Genomic DNA, 18,440 nt, shown 5'->3' with positions numbered 1-18,440 from the left:
AAAAAATCTGTGCTAGTCATACATTTATGTTCTAGTCTCTGCACTACTCTAATTTCAATAAGAATCAGTTTAACATTGCTTTAAGCTTTTATCAATTTCACTTCTCCCTGTTTTTCCAAGTCATAGTATCAAGTAATTGACAAAAGGCAGTTCTTCTCCCAATTTCCAGAGAAATCCCAAACTACAAACCAGCAGAAAGGCCCACAGCGGTGATTTCCCACCCACCCTCCTGCTCCCACAACCGGCATCCCATTTTCTGTTGACTTAAATTGCTATGCGCTCCATCTCTTTAAATAGAGACCATCTTTCCTACTGTATTTCCGCACACCCACCTCTCTGCATGGGAGCTCTCTCTCTCTCTCTCTCTCGCGTGCGCGCGCTCTCTCTTTCTCTCGCGCGCGCTCTCTCTTTCTCTCGCGCGCGCTCTCTCTTTCTCTCGCGCGCGCTCTCTCTTTCTCTCTCGCGCGCGCTCTCTCTTTCTCTCTCGCGCGCGCTCTCTCTTTCTCGCGCGCGCGCTCTCTCTTTCTCTCGCGCGCGCTCTCTCTTTCTCTCGCGCGCGCTCTCTCTTTCTCTCGCGCGCGCTCTCTCTTTCTCTCGCGCGCGCTCTCTCTTTCTCTCGCGCGCGCTCTCTCTTTCTCTCGCGCGCGCTCTCTCTTTCTCTCGCGCGCGCTCTCTCTTTCTCTCGCGCGCGCTCTCTCTTTCTCTCGCGCGCGCTCTCTCTCTCGCGCGCGCTCTCTCTTTCTCTCGCGCGCGCTCTCTCTTTCTCTCGCGCGCGCTCTCTCTTTCTCTCGCGCGCGCTCTCTTCTCTCGCGCGCGCTCTCTCTTTCTCTCGCGCGCGCGCGCTCTCTCTCTCGCGCTCTCTCTCTCTCTTTCTCTCTCGCGCGCTTTCTCTTTCTCTCTCGCGCGCGCTCTCTTTCTCTCGCGCGCGCGCTCTCTCTCTCTCTCTCGCTCGCGCGCGCGCGCTCTCTCTCTCTCTCTCTCTCTCTCTCTCTCTCTCTCTCTCTCTCTCTCTCTCTCTCTCTCTCTCTCTCTCTCTCACGCGCGCTCTCTCTATCTATCTATCTCTCTCTCCTCTCTCTCGCACTCTCTCTCTCATTTCTTTCACTCACTCTCACTCTGTCTTCTCACCCTGACCAAGTCTCAATGGTTGAAGAGCAATGTACATTCAGCACGATTGTTCTTGCTGTTGTTTTCAGGTGTGAACAGGTAATGCTTTCTCTCCAATACATTCCTTCATCCATAGGTATTCGAATTAGCATTTCACAGTTAGCCATGTAGAAGCCCCAGCCCCACTCACATTAAATCAGGAATGATGTTGAATATAAATGAGCCCACTGTCTTGCATTACTCCTTTTCCTTCCAATCTCTGTCATCTGCTCCTTTTGTTTGTTGAGTACCCCTTTTATAATTATTATCTCCTGTGCCTCCCAGCACAGTTGACTTCCCCATATTCCCTCCCACAGCAATAGTGAGTTCAGTGGACAGACCCACAGACCTGACCATGGCCACACCTTTGATCAGCCTGTACTGACTTCCCTGATTCCATGGCCTAACTGGACCCCTGACTGACCTGTGTGTAATTGTCTGACTGACTTACCACGAATCCCTGTACTGGTTGCACTGGACCCTCAGGGCTGACTGTGACCCGTGCCTGTAGTGGCAGCGGCCCTCTGAATATGACAGCCCCAAGCAGCCAGCTGACCATACTTAAGCCCCTGGACAGTTATCGAAGGCTAACCTTGATTTACTGTGTCAGGACCTTCTGACTGAAGGGTGTGTACCTCACTTCACTGTTTTTGAGATATTGCTATTTGATTGATGGTCATACAATGAGTTCGGCACACATGCAGCTGGCGTATGATGGCACTGATCACCACTGATCAGCATAAAAAATTGCCTGGCTTTGGGTCTGACTAAAACACAAGTCAGAACAGAGGTACTGTTTTTGTGCTCCTGAGATGCTGCTGGGCCTGCTGTGTTCATACAACCTCACATTTTGTTGTCTTGGATTCTCCAGCATCTGCAGTTCCCATTATCACAGAGGTACTGTTATCATTTAAGCTGTGCGTGGAAAATACTTAGAAGTACAGATTCCAGAGCCAGACAGCAACCAGGAGGCAGCCCTTCCACAACCAACTGAAGGGTAACAGCGCCTACTGTCACCAGCTCAATAAATGAGTCAATTATTATAAAGCCACAGCCAAACCATTCCTGTAGAGTGTTTTCTTTAATTGCCCTTTTTTTTTTAGTTTTTAATTTTTCTGAGAGTTGCTACATTTTAAGGCATCCTCAAGGTCACCTTTCTGTCTCAGCAGTGCCTTCCATCCATTGTTCAAACTGCAAGCCAGTCAGTGGTCCTCTTAGTGGACCTCCAACCTAGAGGAATCACTTGCCATCTTCGATCAGACAGTAAAGAGGCAGCCAATTAATTGCCTGCTTTCCTTAAAGTGCTGGAGTAGCCGCCTTGACAACAACAGCAGGCTCAGGAACTGCTCATCACCCTGCTGAGATGCTGCTTGGCCTGCTGTGTTCATCCAGCTCTAGACTTTGTTATCTCCGATTCTCCAGCATCTGCGGTTCCTATTATCTCTCATCACCTTGCTTTGGGTTCCTGACACCCTTGGAACGTTCAACATCATAAATTTATTCCTTTTTCTCCAGTAGCAGGCAGACTTGCTGAGTATTTCCAGATTAAATTATTAAATTCTCAATTTATTGTTTATGAAATCTTATTTCAGTTTGGCCATTGTAAAGGAGTGACCTCAATTCAAAACTAATTTTTTGGCTGTTAAGCACTTTGAAACATCCAGAGAATGAATAAAGTCTTGTAGAAGCTTAAATTCCTCTTTACCAAGGTTTTGTAACATGGTTGAGGACTACAAAATGCTCTTTTTCAGTGTGCTACATCACAGCAAAAAAATCTCCTTGACTAGTACGTTGTGCAAAGTACAGAGCATCAAGTTACAAGGTGCTTATGTTTCTTTACCTCTGTTTACACTGTCACACAAAAGAACATGAGCAGCTGAGAGCTCAACTTCTTGTGAATACACAAATTCACATGGTATGCTGAGGCTTGTGAACAGTTGGTGTTTTACTAAAGAAGTAAGGACAGATTAGAGGTCACTCTCTAAGGCCAGATCTAACAGTTTGTAATACACTTGCATTGAAACACTGAACAACATTTGCTTGATTGTCACCATAAAAGCTTGCATATTACCTCATAAAATATTATGGTATTGATGGGTTTTTTATAGTTGGTGGGTGGATACATGAATGAATGGCAGATGTGTAATTCAAATGATGTTATGTTGTTTCTATTACTTGCATTGCTTAGGTTAACTAACCATCTAGACCTAGCAGTCAGTTTCACATGGCTCCATTTGATAGACCAATAGTGAATCACAATGCTAATAGGGCGTCACTCCAATATTTCGCTTACTTTTCTTCCCTAAAAAAGTCTTTAAAAATTCTTTGTGGTAATATTTTGAGTGTCATCCATAGCCGATCCATATTAGCATAGGGGATTTTCTGTTGCAGGTTTGCACATAGCATCTTTCTTAGCTGAAGAGGGGAGCTGGAGAGAAAATGCAAGATTGACCAAGCTGCACCCAGTTGTTGGTGCAGCCATGATTGAATTAGAGACACTCACACATAGACTTCTCTGACGAGACTGCCCACAGTGGATTTAATTCACCAGGAAAGCATTCAGAGACATGCCACATGCTGCCATCCAGCCTAGAGCTAAAATTCCACAGTGCTGCCAGTTTTTGGACAAGTTAGTCACACTCAATGCGGCAGGATCATTTCAAGCTCTCAGTATTTGAATATCGACCAATCAGCTGTGCATAGATGTGTGCAGCAAGTGTGCTTTGTTTACTCGAGCTTCCACATGAACAGCTGATTGAAGCACAGTGGGAGCTTGGTGGTAGTGGGGGTGACATTGCTGGTTTAGAGAACGGCAAGCATCATTCCAGAAGTTGAACATGCTTATATTTGTAGTCTAAGAGCCCACCTGTTAACAGTCATTTGTAATGTTCAAACATTAACTTCTCCTGCAAGAGCAGTCAAAGAAAAGTGAGATACCACAAAATCTCTTTCTACATTTTGTTTCTTTGTATTGATTCTGCATTTTTATGATACCAAGATAATAAAATGTGAGGCTGGATGAACACAGCAGGCCAAGCAGCATCTCAGGAGCACAAAAGCTGACGTTTCGGGCCTAGACCCTTCATCAGAGAGGGGGATGGGGGGAGGGAACTGGAATAAATAGGGAGAGAGGGGGAGGCGGACCGAAGATGGAGAGTAAAGAAGATAGGTGGAGAAGGTGTGGGTGGGGAGGTAGGGAGGGGATAGGTCAGTCCAGGGAAGACGGACAGGTCAAGGAGGTGGGATGAGGTTAGTAGGTAGCTGGGGGTGCGGCTTGGGGTGGGAGGAAGGGATGGGTGAGAGGAAGAACCGGTTAGGGAGGCAGAGACAGGTTGGACTGGTTTTGGGATGCAGTGGGTGGGGGAGAAGAGCTGGGCTGGTTGTGTGGTGCAGTGGGGGGAGGGGATGAACTGGGCTGGTTTAGGGATGCAGTGGGGGAAGGGGAGATTTTGAAACTGGTGAAGTCCACATCAAATCTCCCCTTCCCCCACTGCATCCCTAAACCAGCAGTGGGGGAAGGGGAGATTTGATGTGGACTTCACCAGTTTCAAAATCTCCCCTTCCCCCACTGCATCCCTAAACCAGCCCAGTTCATCCCCTCCCCCCACTGCACCACACAACCAGCCCAGCTCTTCCCCCCCACCCACTGCATCCCAAAACCAGTCCAACCTGTCTCTGCCTCCCTAACCGGTTCTTCCTCTCACCCATCCCTTTCTCCCACCCCAAGCCGCACCCCCAGCTACCTACTAACCTCATCCCACCTCCTTGACCTGTCCGTCTTCCCTGGACTGACCTATCCCCTCCCTACCTCCCCACCCACACCTTCTCCACCTATCTTCTTTACTCTCCATCTTCGGTCCGCCTCCCCCTCTCTCCCTATTTATTCCAGTTCCCTCCCCCCATCCCCCTCTCTGATGAAGGGTCTAGGCCCGAAACGTCAGCTTTTGTGCTCCTGAGATGCTGCTTGGCCTGCTGTGTTCATCCAGCCTCACATTTTATTATCTTGGAATCTCCAGCATCTGCAGTTCCCATTATCTCTGATCTCATCTCTTTTTATGATACCATTCTGTTTTCAAGGCCAAAGTCCCTTCAGAAGGTAAACCACTGAACTTGTTCTGCAGCAGCTTGGTTATGTCTGCAGTTGTTGTTCCAGAAAATTTGAACATTAATGAATTAACATGTCACATTATACCTAAAGGGCATTTTATTTAATGAGTTCCGTGAGGAAGGTGCATTAAATTTATCGGTTGATTTCCCTGTGGGTGCAAGGTATACAATGGCCTATGTGACTGTTTTTGAAGGGTTATCTGTTTGTACCTCCAGTTCAATCTTTATATAAACTACTGAAATTTATCATGAAGTTGCCACTTGGTTGTCATTTTCGTGACTTGTTCTGCAATGTACATTTTTCACTTCAGATACCTTGCAACTCAAATTCAATCTGAAACATATTTGATTTCTTTTTATTTTGGGTGCACCTTCAAAATGGCTGGGCTCATTTGAAAGCAGAAAGGGAGGCTAGAGATTTGAACAAGGAAAAGTTATAAAGCCATTGTTAATTGACATTGTTAAATGCAGCTTAGTGCAGTTAAGATGACCTGAACATTAACAGTGAAATTCTATTTTCTTTTAAATTTAAATTATGCTGTATATATCTCAAGCCAGATTTTGATGGATTGTTTACTTTACTTCCGTTTGAATCAAGCTCACACAATATATTGAATAGGTGGAGTATTGTGGCAAAAGAAGTGTTTCTTGGTTATGCTGCTGTTATCCAGATTTTGATGCGCGAAAGCTTGCCCCAGCTTGTATACAGTTGGAACTCATTTACAAGAATGACCTTTTAATGCTGACATGTAAAACCTGTAGTTGTTCAGACAATGCGCAGTTGGATCCAAGTATAAGCATGCAGCATTAGCTAATGTAATAATGTCTGCATGTAATTATAAGTTGCATGAGATGGGAGGATTATAATCAGTTCAAGGATGAAAATGGAGGAAACGTACCAGGTAGGAACTAGGATGTCAACGGCATTCTACTATCTCCTGGAAATTCATTTACTGAATTTAAGAATTGATGTACCAGAGTAATGGATGGTCATGGCCTAATTCCCTAATCTTGCTTTGCTAAGCTTAGTGAGCATCTTCATGTCATGTTTGCAGGAGTCAGTGTTGCGCACTACTTCCCATATGATCAACACATGTGTGGCTCTTAGAATCATAGAATCCCTACGGTGTGGAAAGAGGCCATTTGGCCCATTGACTCTGCACCAATCCTCTGAAGAGCATCCCAACCCCCTACCCTATCACCATAATCCCACATTTATCCTGGCTAATCCACTTAACCTCCACATCCCAATCACCACAGACAATGTAACATGGACAATCCAACTAACCTGCACATCTCTGGTCTGTGGGAGGAAACAGGAGTATCTGCGGAAATCCACACAGACACACGCGGAGTGGGCTGACTTCACACAGTCACCCAAGGCTGGAATCAAACCCAGATCCCTGGTGCTATGAGGTCACAAGGCTAACCATTGAGCCATTGTGCTGCCCATGAATCACTGGCACACATTGCCCCGGCTCCTCAAAAAGGAATCTCAGTCACCCTCTTTGGTAAATGGATTCTTTTCCCCACTCTTTACAGATTTATTTTTCATATAAAAGTTTGCTTAATTTGTTTTAAGTATTAGAATCCTTGCCTCTACAGTTCTCTTTTTGACTCTGAATTGTCAGGTTGTTTTCTGCTCTTAAGTAGAAGTCCTTTCCACTTTTGAAAAACATGCACAGTGTTTCCTGGGGCTTGGGTTGGACCTTAACTGCCCTGTTGCATCATGGCTTGGCTTACTGGGAATAAAAACTGCTTGGCAGCACTTCAAGGACATGTGTCATTACATGGGTGGTTTCAAGTTTGTGACAAGCTATAACAGAACAGGTCATTTTCAATATAATAGTTTCCCAGTGTATCAACATTGCAAGGCAAGTGTGCAACATGAGCAGCAGCTTCTGTGATAACATTTACCTGTTAGGCTTCTGTGGAGCGTGCACGCTGATATAGGTCACTTGTGCTGAATAACATGCTTCTATACAATAATGTTATAGTAGTTATGCCACATTTTGTTTACAGTTGCCTGAGTTTGAATTAAATAGGAAGCATGTGTGTTTAAAGCTAACACATTATTCAATTTTTCACAGCTCCTCTCCCAGTTAAGAAGTTTATCGAAGGTTACAAAGGAATCTTGATCAGTTGGGCCAATGGGCCGAGGAGTGTCAGATGTAGTTTAATTTGGATAAATGCGAGATATTGCATTTTGTCAAGGTGAGCAAGGACAGGATTTATACAATGTTAATGGTCGGGTCCTGGAGAGTATTATTGAACAGAGACCTAGAAATTCAAGTACATTGTTCCTTGCACATTGCATCGCAGGCATACAGGGTGGTAAAGAAGGCGTTTGGCATGCTTGCCTTCCTTGTACAGACCTTTTGAGTGTAGGAGTTGGAACGTCATGTTGCACATTGGTGAGCCCACTTTTGGAATACTGTGTACAGTTCTGGTCACTGTGCTATAAGAATGATATTGCTAAACTGGAGATGGTGAAGAAAAGACTTAAGGATGTTACTGGGACTGGAGTCTTTGATTGAAAAGGTAAAGCTGGATAGGCTGGGACTTTTTTCATTGGAATGTAGAAGGCTGAGTGCTGCTCTTAGAGGTTTATAAGATCATGAGGGGCATAGATAAAGTGAATAGCAAAGGTTTTTTCCTTGGGTAGGATAGCTTGGGTTTAAAGTGAGAGAGGAAAGATTTTAAAAGGGCCATGATAGACAACTTTTTCACTCACAGGGTGGTTCATGCATAGAATGAACTGCCAGAGAAAGTGTTAGATGTAGGTATAGTTACAACATTTAAAATACATTTGGACAGGTACGTGAACAGGAATGGTTGAGGATTATGAGCATTTAGTTTGGGAAACTTAATCAGCATGGACAAGTTGGACCGAAGGGTCTGGTTCTGGGTTGTATGTCTCTATGACTATCTTTTTGTAATTCAAAATGACTATAAAATATATTTACAGGACAAAAACACAAGGGTGTTAGTCATGATTAATTGATCTATGTTTGATTTATGCTAATCCACACACTGATCTACAATAACCGTACATGATTGTTCACACCAATGTAGTCTGCAAACTCATGGTCCAACATATCCCTCACACTATCATTACCATCAAGAGAGGGTAGCAATCCTAGTTATTCCAAAGTAATCTACAACTTCATGGCCCTGGCTCAACTAAGAACACAGAAAGACATGACAGGAGCAGCATGAGGCAGACCTGAAAATGATTCTCTGAGGTGTCAATCTGATGAAACCAAAAAAAAGGACTACTTGGGTGCAGCAAGTGATAGACAGAGCTAAGCAATCCCACACAAATGGATCAGATCTGAGTTGCCACATCCACAACTCACTGGTGGAGGAAGACCCCACAAATATCCCCATCTTCAATGCTGAGACAGCCTAGCACATCAGTGCAAAAGAGAAGGCGGAAATTTTCATAATGATCTTCAGCCAGATCTGCCGAATGAATGATCCACCTCAGCCTCCTCTTGAGGTCTCGGGCGTCATGGATTCCAGTCGTCAGTGAATTTGGTTTATTCCATGTGTTATCAAGAAATAGTTGGAGCTACTGAATTCTGCAAAGGTGATGGGTAACAGAGCTGAAGACACGTGTTACAAAACTTTTCACGTGCTTAGTCAAGCTGTTCCACTACAGCTGCAACACTGGCTTTCATTCAGTCAAGTGGAAAGTTGCCCAGCCATGTCCTGTACATAAGTCAGAACAAATCTAACCTGACCAATTACTGCCCTATTGGTCTTATCTCAGTAATCAGTAAAGGGATATAAGGTGCCATCAACAGAGCTATCAAGCAGCACCTGCTTAGTAACAACCTTCTCAGGGGTGTCACGTTTGGGTTCAGCTCTTGACCTTTTATTACAGTTTGGTTCAAACATGGGCAAAAGAGCTAAATTCCTAGAACTTCCCTCCCTCTCCCTAATAGCATTGTGGATCTACCTTCACCACATGGACTGCAGCAGTTGCAGAAAGCAGCTCATCACTACCTTGTCAAAGGCAACCACAGCCAGGAAACAATTCTGGTCCATGAGTGAAATTTAAATAAGAGCGTAGAGGTGGAGATCAATAACAAAAGTAACCGACACCTTACAGAAGATTGAGGAATTGGTCCGAAGGTCTTTTGTGCAAATCGATTCACTGCTAAAATATATTGGCTGTAAAATTTATACAGCAAACCCAAAAGCACATAACAAGAAAATGCTTTAAGACTGAAGCTGATATTCTGTTATTTGGATATGTTCGGCACATTTTGATCTATAAAGATATACAGACCCTAGTTTTAGATGAACTGATTTATTTATGTGCAGAATAGGATCTTGGGTTTGCTTGATTTTAAGAAATATCCAGGATATCTGGTTGGTAGGGATGAGTTGGACTGAAAGTTCTGTCTCTTGTGCTGTACATCTCAATGACTCTATGACTTTATGATTCATTATACTTGGCAAATTATAAAGATTCCACACCCTCGCAGCAGTGTGTCATTTTGTTCTCACTGTGCAGAATTTGATTTTCCATCCTTTATCAAATTGTCACTCTTGTCAGCTTTGAATTTGATTTTTGTTGGCAACCATTGAACAAATCAAGGTGCAGCAATAGGTAGTCATCTTCTTGAATAGTTAGCTTATATCCGTGTCATGAAAAATAAGCAATGAAAGCAAGGAACACCTTGATAGTTGTATACTAATAATTTTTGACAATATTCATCCATTATTTGTCTATTCCTCAACTTCAAATAACACCTCCCAATATAGATCAGGGAGACTAAAATTCTTGTGATGATATTTGAACTTGTAATTGAGTAGAAGTGAATTTACTTTTATCAATTGAGCTGTTTTGAACCTCAGAGGCATGAGTGATGTTGTAGTTATACTTGAAATTAACTGAAGGTCAGATTCTAGGAGTAATTAATTTTCTGTCTCCCTGGAAAAATGGATTTTGTGAGGACAGTTTATCTGCAAGATAGGATGATGTGCCTTGGCTTTTATTGATCACTGCTGATCATCTGATCTGCCTAGCTTCTTTTCTTTATTTTCTGTGTTTTTCAAGTGACCCAAAACAGGCGAGCATCTAATTGAATAATAGTTATCTAAATTATAATTGCAACAATTTAAAAAGTCAGCCAAAAGTTTAGACCATAATCATCAAGATATAAAAGTAGATAAATAAATTTAAAGTAATACACAATACAAGTCTGAGGTAAGTTAACAATTTCTGGGATTCTTTTCAAAGCCCTGATGCTATATTCTGTCAATGCTGGCTTTGTGCAGCCAGTATTCAAACCATTGTACATGAGCAAACCTATCGAAATTCAAGGCAGCAGTAAGTGGACTGCTATTTAGCACTGACACATTTTCCATTTTATTGCCAGCTAATTATAGGGCTTTCTGGTGATTAAAAACTTAGAATGAAACCCATTTGGTCTTTACTGCTTTTGTAAATAGGTACAATAAGAACTAATTTTCATGTTAAAAAAAAACTAGTATTTTCATAATATAAAGCAGGAAATTCTTGCTCATTTGAATCACTGCCTAACCACAGGATACCAATGTGATAGTAGGTAAAGGCATGTCTGTCCCACACTGTCAGAAGGAAAAGAATCCACTCTAGTGAATGGCATTCAGCAACTGGCACATGCAGTCATTACAGTCAATCCTCACATAAGCTACACATTCCTGCTATTAATGACACATAGCATGAGCTATTCCTGATGTGTGAGAATAGTCATACTTTGTGACTTTTTTTGATTATTGAATTGTTCAATGATTTTATTTTTAGCAGAAGAAAAACATTAATGTAGAGGATATTTAAAAAGTACTGACAATAATGACAAGTATGCACTTAATGTATTTTTGTTCTGTTTTTATTTTTGATTTCCAATGTCTATAGTGTTTTGCTGTTGTTCACTTAATGTATTTGTTTGGCATTCTGCTGTCAACCATTTGGACAGAAGAGCATTAAGCCATTTAACTTAAATTTCCTATAAAGCTGCATTAAAGTCAATATGGTTTTAATATATCTTTAATCTTTCTGGAAAAGACTAGCCTTCTTCAAAAGGCAGAATTACAGCGGGCTCCAAATTGCCAGACGAAACTTCAAAATCTCCCCAATGATCTGAAATGAATAATTTCACATGTTCAACATGTAGACTGCCTTTGAATTTCAAAATTCAAAATTATTTCAAATTATATTTAGAGGTAGCTTGTTTTTATTTTCGCTGTCTAAGAAATTTTGCTAAAGGTAAGATCTGCGGATTTCCAATTGTGATTTCAGTGCAGTGTGCTCCAAAAGTAGGGAAGGTGGTAGCCACGTGGAGGAGTCTGGGGAAACAAATACAAAAATTGCTGGAGAAACTCAGCAGCTCTGTCAACATTTGTGGAGAGAAAGCAGAGTTCATGTTTTGAGTCCAGTGACCCTCCTTCATTTTCAGAGGGTATGTCTCCTAAATCCACAATAACAGCTGGTGGAATTTAAATAATGCTAGTTAACAATAAGAACTAACATTGAAAGTTGCAAAAGCCCATTTGGTTTGCTAATGGTGAAAGCAATCTGTTGTCCTTACCAAGTCTGGCCTACATGTGACACCAGCACCAGAGAAATGTGACTGACTCATAACTCTTCAAGGCAGTTAGAGAGGAGCAGGACATGCTGGCTTTGTCAGTGACATTCAAGCCCGAGGTAAGAAAAGAAAGCTTTGAGGTAGAGGCACCACTTCAAATTAGTGGACTTTTCTTTAACTAAGCAAATTGTATTTTGTAAGTAGGGCACAACCAGCAATTTTAACTTCATGATCGAGTGGAGAAGCAGTGATAACTATGCTTCATTCTCCGCAGTATTGATCTGCTAGCAATGTCCAGCAAAGAGGTACGGGAGGATTAACTTTTCTTCAGTATTTTTTGTGTTCCAGGAGAAGCAGGAATGCTTCTCAAGGGTCTCATCAGGAATCCTTAAACATTCCCTGTTCTAGTATTTAACCTCAAACACCCGACATATTTACTTTAGGATTGGACATATTCCCTCCATTTCCAATTTACTGCCTCTTGAGTAGCAAATTTTTAATGAGCAGCCAGCTGTTTGCATTCAATAATGTCCCTGCAGTTTTGGTTAGGATGTGAAAAGATGAGCAGGAGCAGGCCATTCAGTCCATTGAGCCTGCTTCTCCATTCAACATGATCATGGTTGAGCTTCCATCTTAAGTCCATACTCCCACTCTCACCACTTAGCCATTGAAACCCTTAACCTCTAGAAACCTAACTTTATATTTATTTACTCAGTGATTTGACCTCCAACCTTTTGTGATAGAAAATTCCACAGATTCACTGCCCTGAAGTTTAAAAAAGAAACTGTTCTGCCAATCAATAAGATCACGGCTGCTCTATTTATGTTTTGAATTCCACATTCCCATCTAGTCCCTATGTCTTCTCTACCTGCCCCTTAAACATATTCATTTATCCCTCTTCCACCATCTTTTGAGGTTTGCAAAGTCACAGAGCCTTCCAAGACAAAAAGAATTCTCCTCATCTCTGTCATAAAAAGACGACCCTCAGTGTCCCCTAGTACTGGACTTGCCCTCCAAAAAGTAACAACTTTCCCACGTCCACCTTGCCAAGACCTGACAGCATCTAATACACTTCAATCAAATCAGTCCTCATTTTTCTAAACTCCGGTCGAAACAAATCCAGCCTGGCTAACTTATCCTTATGAAGCAACCCACTCATTCTAGATATCAATCCAATAAACCTCATTAGAACTATTACCAATTCTTTCTTTCAGTAAGGAGGCCAAAATTGCAGACAGTCTTCAAGATGTGTTCTCAACAATGCTCTGTATAGCGGAGTATAATTTGCACAATACCACTCGTAAAAAAGGATTGAATTCCATAAGCCGCGTTTAAAATGGGACAAACCTGCCACTTCTAAACTGGATTTATTCCGTTCCTATTTGGGAACATGATGGGGCCTAGGACTTACTATGCTTAGTACACTAGGCTTACTAGGCATTAAAACAAACTCAGGCTGTTGAAAGAACAATGAGTAAATAAATTTCAAGCCTGTGATTACAATTCCAATCCATCATCTCGTCTCTTGTTTTAAATTGGCTGGTTGGAATGGTCCATTAACTGTTGCTCTGTCTTTGGTAGCTGAGTTAATTCATCCCATCTGTCTTGGATGCAAAAATGATTAAGTATGCATCTGATGAGGCTTCAGCAATGCTAAATCTTTATATAGCAGGCAGCTGTGTCCTTCAACAATAGCAAAGGCATGCAGAGAGGGTGTACTCTCTATCTGCTGTCAGCACTATAACAAGTGGGATTTTAACTCACATACCTAGACCTACTGTCACAGTATGAGCCAATTTTGAAGCAGTGGTTGTTCAGCTTCAGATCTTTCTGCAGGAACTCTACCACCAGTTTGGAGCCTGTCACTGTTTGGTAACATCAGATGATAAGGACACCATTGTAAAGAATGAAAAATAGCAAAGCTAAAAGACAAAAATGACCTTTTGAGGACTCGGGAGTGTTTTTGAGGACTCAGGGGTGTTACAGTGGCTGCTGTTGAGCCTTCTCCAGTAAAAAGCAACATGATCAATCCTTTCACTAATTGCCACTCCTCTCCTAGCAGCTCCAGTGAGGAGGTAAAGTGATAGTGGATCAGTAACAAAGGCTAAGACATGGACCACTGGGTTCCCAACTTCTTGGTGGCTGTTTCATGTGATGAGCAGATAAGCAACAGCCTTACTACCTCAGGCAAGGGGATGAAGGTAAAGTTCAAAGTAGGATCATGAACATTATTACTTCTTGGATAATAAGCAAGCTGATTTGGGGTAGGACGTTAATGGAAAGTTCAGAAAATACAGTTATGCCTTCAATTCAATTTGGACAAGTCAGGTTTCTTTGCTCTTCATTTTACAATCAGTCAAGTTTGATGTATCACAAGCACCAAGTATTTTCACCTCATGGCCAGTGAACAATAGATTAATGTAGTTCATACAGGTCCCTTTCTGTCCCTTTCTGAATGTGTTCAAGCTAAGGTCAACTCAGGTTTTAAATCTTATATTTAAAGTAACACTGGACTTGGAACATTAACTCTGTTACTATCAACAGATGTTGCCAGACCTGTTTTAATATCTCTCAGCATTTGTGTTTTGTTTATATTTTATACCTTAAGCTTTTTATTTAAACATGTTACTTTGTTACAAGATTTTACTGAATATTCCTTGGAGATAAAATACCAAAATCATTAGAAAAACATGAAACCTGTCATTATCTCAGAAAATATTACACTCAAACCTGCACGCATCCATACCAGGCTAAAGTAACAAAGAAGGAAAAGTAGTGCTAATCTTTTAAGAAGGGCATTAGGGGTAATCCAGGATGTTATAGGCTGGTGGACATTATATCTGTGGTCGGGAGATTATTTGAAAAGATTCTTGGGAACAAGATTTATTCACATTTGGAAAAGAATGGATATATTAAGGATATTCCCCATAACTTTGAGTGAGTGGGGGGGGGAGTCTCATTCACATGTGACTGAGTTTTTTTTCAGTAAGTGACAAAAATGATTGAGGGTAGGACAGAGGATGTAGCCGACATTGACTTTACTAAAGCATTTGACTAGGTCTGTTATGGCAGGCTGGTCTAGAAGGTTAAGTCACATGGGATCCATGGTGAATTGATAACACAGAGTCAAAATTGACACCGTCATAGACAGAGAGTACTTGTGGAGAGGTGTTTTTCTGACTGGAGGTCTGTGAGCAGTGACGTTCTGCAAGAATCAGGGTTGGGACCTCTGTTGTTTGTAATGTATGTAAATGAGCAGTTTCTTCACTGTCCCTGGGCCAAGATCCTGGAAATCCCTCCCTGAGTTCATTAGCGGATCAACCCACAGCAAGTGGACTACAGCGGATCAAGAAGGCAGCTCACCATCACTTTCTCGAGGACAACAGAGATGGGCAGCCAGAGACATCCACACTTACCAATGAATAAAAAGAAAATTGGATGAAAATGGGTGTGATCTAATTAATAAATTTGTAGATGACATGGAAATTGGTGGTGTTGTGAGTGAGGAAGGTCGCCAAAGGATAGGGAAGGAAATAGATCATTTGGAAATTTGGGTGGAGAAATAGCAGATGGAGTTTAATCCAGACAAGTGTGAAGTGATGCATTTTGGACATCAAATGCAAGATGGATGTATACAGTAAGTAGCAGAATCCTTAGGAGCATTAATATACAGAAGGATCTTGGGATGCAACTCCATGGTTCCCTAAAAGTAGCAATGAAGTTGATAAGGTGGTTTAAAGAGCATGCTTGCCTTCATTGGATAGGGTATTGAGTATAAAGTTGGCAAGTTATGTCACTGAGATAGTAGGAACTGCAGGTGCTGGCGAATCTGAGATAGCAAGGTGTAGAGCTGGGTGAACACAGCAGGCCAAACAGCATCAGAGGAGCAGGAAAGCTGACATTTCGGACCTAGGCCCTAGGCCCTCGACCCATTTTCTGAAGGAGGGTCTAGGCCCAAAATGTCAGCTCTCCTGCTCCTCTGATGCTGCTTGGCCTGCAGTGTTCATCCAGCTCTACACCTTGTTAAGTCATTTTGCAGTTTGAGTTAGGCCACATTTGGAGTACTGTGTGCAGTCCTGGTTGCCATGCTACAAGAAGGATAAGGCAGCTTTGGAGAGGGTGTAAATATGTTTGTCAAGATGTTGCCTGGTTTGGAGTGTATTTGCTATAAGGAAAGGTTGGACAAATTGGGACTGTTTTTGCTTGAGCATTGGAGGCTGAGCGGTAACGTGTTAGAAATGTACAAGGTTATGAGAGGCATGGATAGTTAAAGTCTTTTCCAGGGTGGAAATGTCAAATGATAGGGAGCATAAGTTTAAACTGAGGGGGAGAAAAGTTTATAAAGGAGATGTGTGAGGCAAGTATTTTTTACAGAGAGTGATCGGTGCCTGTAACACACTGCCAGGGGAGGTGATAGAAGCAGATACAACAGCAACATCTAAGACACCTTTAGACAGACACTTGAACAGGCAGGGAATCGAGGAAAGTGGACCATATGCAGGCAGTTGGGATTAGTTCAGAATGGCACAGACACAATGGGCCAAAGGGCCTGTTCCTGTACTCTGTTGCCCTGTGTTATCAATTCCAGGTGCGTATTGGATTTGTAAACAAAGAATAAACCATATCATCAACATGTTCTGTTATCATAGGCTTCTAAAAGTTTTACCAACAGAAACAAATTTCTGGAGAAACTCAGCAGGTATGGCAGCATCTGTGGAAGGAAAGAAGAGCCAACATTTTGTGTCCAGTGACCTTTCAACAGTTCTATAATTTCTTGTAACATTAACAACATTACTACTTGTTAAAACCTCCTTTGCTGTCGAGGTAATATCAAATGTATTTGTTATACTGCTAGTGAATATTTCTCACCTGCGATGAAGTTTACATTTTCAACTAAGCACCAAGTGGGAGCTTTGAAGATCATAATATGTTGCAAATATTGTTATAGACTCTGAAATTTAATTTAAATTCTGATGTATGAAGAGCAACAATAACTTACATTTCATTATGCTGTCTCATAAAAGATGTTAAAAGAAAACCTGAAAGCTTGATTTTCTCCGAGCACTTCTGATATTTGCAAAATATATGGTACTAGTAACTGATTAATTTGTGCACCCTGTTTTGTGGAATGGAATATGTAGAATAATTACAGAATAATTTTGAATTGCTGAAAATATTGTTTACACAGTAAACATGGTCAGCTTGTTTATGGTGAACTAGAAATATTCACATGATTAAACTTCTTCTTTCAGAAAGAGCTCCACGCAAAGTAAGGAAGTTTCTCCTTTTTAAATATAAATATGGTCTGTCTCACTCTTCACCTAAGATTTTAGGTGACTAACATGTCTGGACTGAATCTGCATGTAGTTGCATGCTATTAATGCATGTCCCTAATAGGTGAAACTAACTTGCTATGACTAATATGCAGGAACTTTACACTGGATTCATTTTGTGTTTCTTCTTTCACTTGCATGGATACTTACTTTTGAGCTCACACATCTAATACAACTGAGATGGCATTGCGGGTTATCAAACTGACTTTTCAGCTAAGATCTTAGTCTCAAATTAGAATTAATGAAGCAAAATGAGTTAAAATCTCCTCTCTTCTGTCTCAGTGGATCTTATACGAAATATATTCCTACAATATCCACTTCTCAATGAACAATGATCCTGAGAATAACCCTTCAGCAATCTCATGTGGTGAGGTCGCAGTGATGCAGAAAAGAGAAATAGAAATGATGTAGCCAAAAATAAACTTCCCAGGGCTGAGACATTTTGTGGGACCAGTGCAGAAAGACATGTTGCCTTCATCAAATGGGAATTTGGTCAAACGTATAGGTGACTAAAAATGCAACAGAAGTTGGAACATATTCTAGCATTGATATATCACATTTTGCATACATAAAGTACATTATATTTAATTTTTCAATACAACCTGATAATCAATATATAACATAGGAATTATTTCTTCCAAAAAGGCAACCTAGCTTAAAACTAGGGCTGAAATGTCATCGTCTATTACTTTTAGAGGGATGGTAGCTTCTCTGGGCTATTTCATACCACCTAACTAGCCAACTGTAACACAGTCAGTGGAATTTACTTTGTAACTAGTTAAAATGTTAAGTTTTATTTATTTTGACAGTGCAATCATTTATTAGGAGGTGGCTGCAGAATTACCAGCTGTTTACTTTATGCACGGTGTATCATTTCCTAGATTGCTCTATTGAATGTACAATGACAGACACACCTATGTATTGAAGAGCAATCTGGGATAGTAGAGATGTTTCCATTTATGTTAATCTGGGAATCCAACTACATTTTTAAACTTTATGTCGCATTGAGTGGAGGCTTCTTACAATGTGCAAGAGTTAATCTCTGACAGGGATGATGTTACAAAGGCCCAATTAACTTGAATCTCAATGAATTTAGTGGAATATTGTTTGTATTCTGTTAGGAAATCATATCTATGTTTCCTTCTAGATGTTTATCCCATAACATTTCATTTGTTGCTTCCTCACATGTTAAATTGTGGTGCTCATTTCCTTTCAGCTCTATGGTGACCACTGAGGTTAGAACAAGTTGGTCTTGTACATTAAAGCATGATCA

General features: G+C 41.4%; 1 protein-coding gene across 4 annotated transcripts in view; it reads left to right on the top strand.

Moving 5' to 3' along the window:
* LOC125462690 (ladinin-1-like) overlaps positions 1 to 18,440 on the top strand; it is a 148,845-nt gene that overhangs the window by 129,169 nt on the left and 1,236 nt on the right. For all 4 annotated transcript variants that reach the window (XM_059653424.1, XM_059653423.1, XM_059653425.1 and 1 more), the window contains one exon: positions 17,087 to 17,103. In XM_059653424.1, coding sequence (XP_059509407.1) covers positions 17,087 to 17,103 — 17 coding nt within the window. The remainder of the gene's footprint in view (positions 1 to 17,086; positions 17,104 to 18,440) is intronic.

The sequence above is a fragment of the Stegostoma tigrinum genome, chromosome 21 (assembly GCF_030684315.1).
Source record: "Stegostoma tigrinum isolate sSteTig4 chromosome 21, sSteTig4.hap1, whole genome shotgun sequence".
Taxonomy (NCBI): Eukaryota; Metazoa; Chordata; class Chondrichthyes; order Orectolobiformes; family Stegostomatidae; genus Stegostoma; species Stegostoma tigrinum.
The sequence above is the reverse complement of the archived record's forward strand: the minus strand, read 5'-3'. Positions and strand labels throughout refer to the sequence as shown.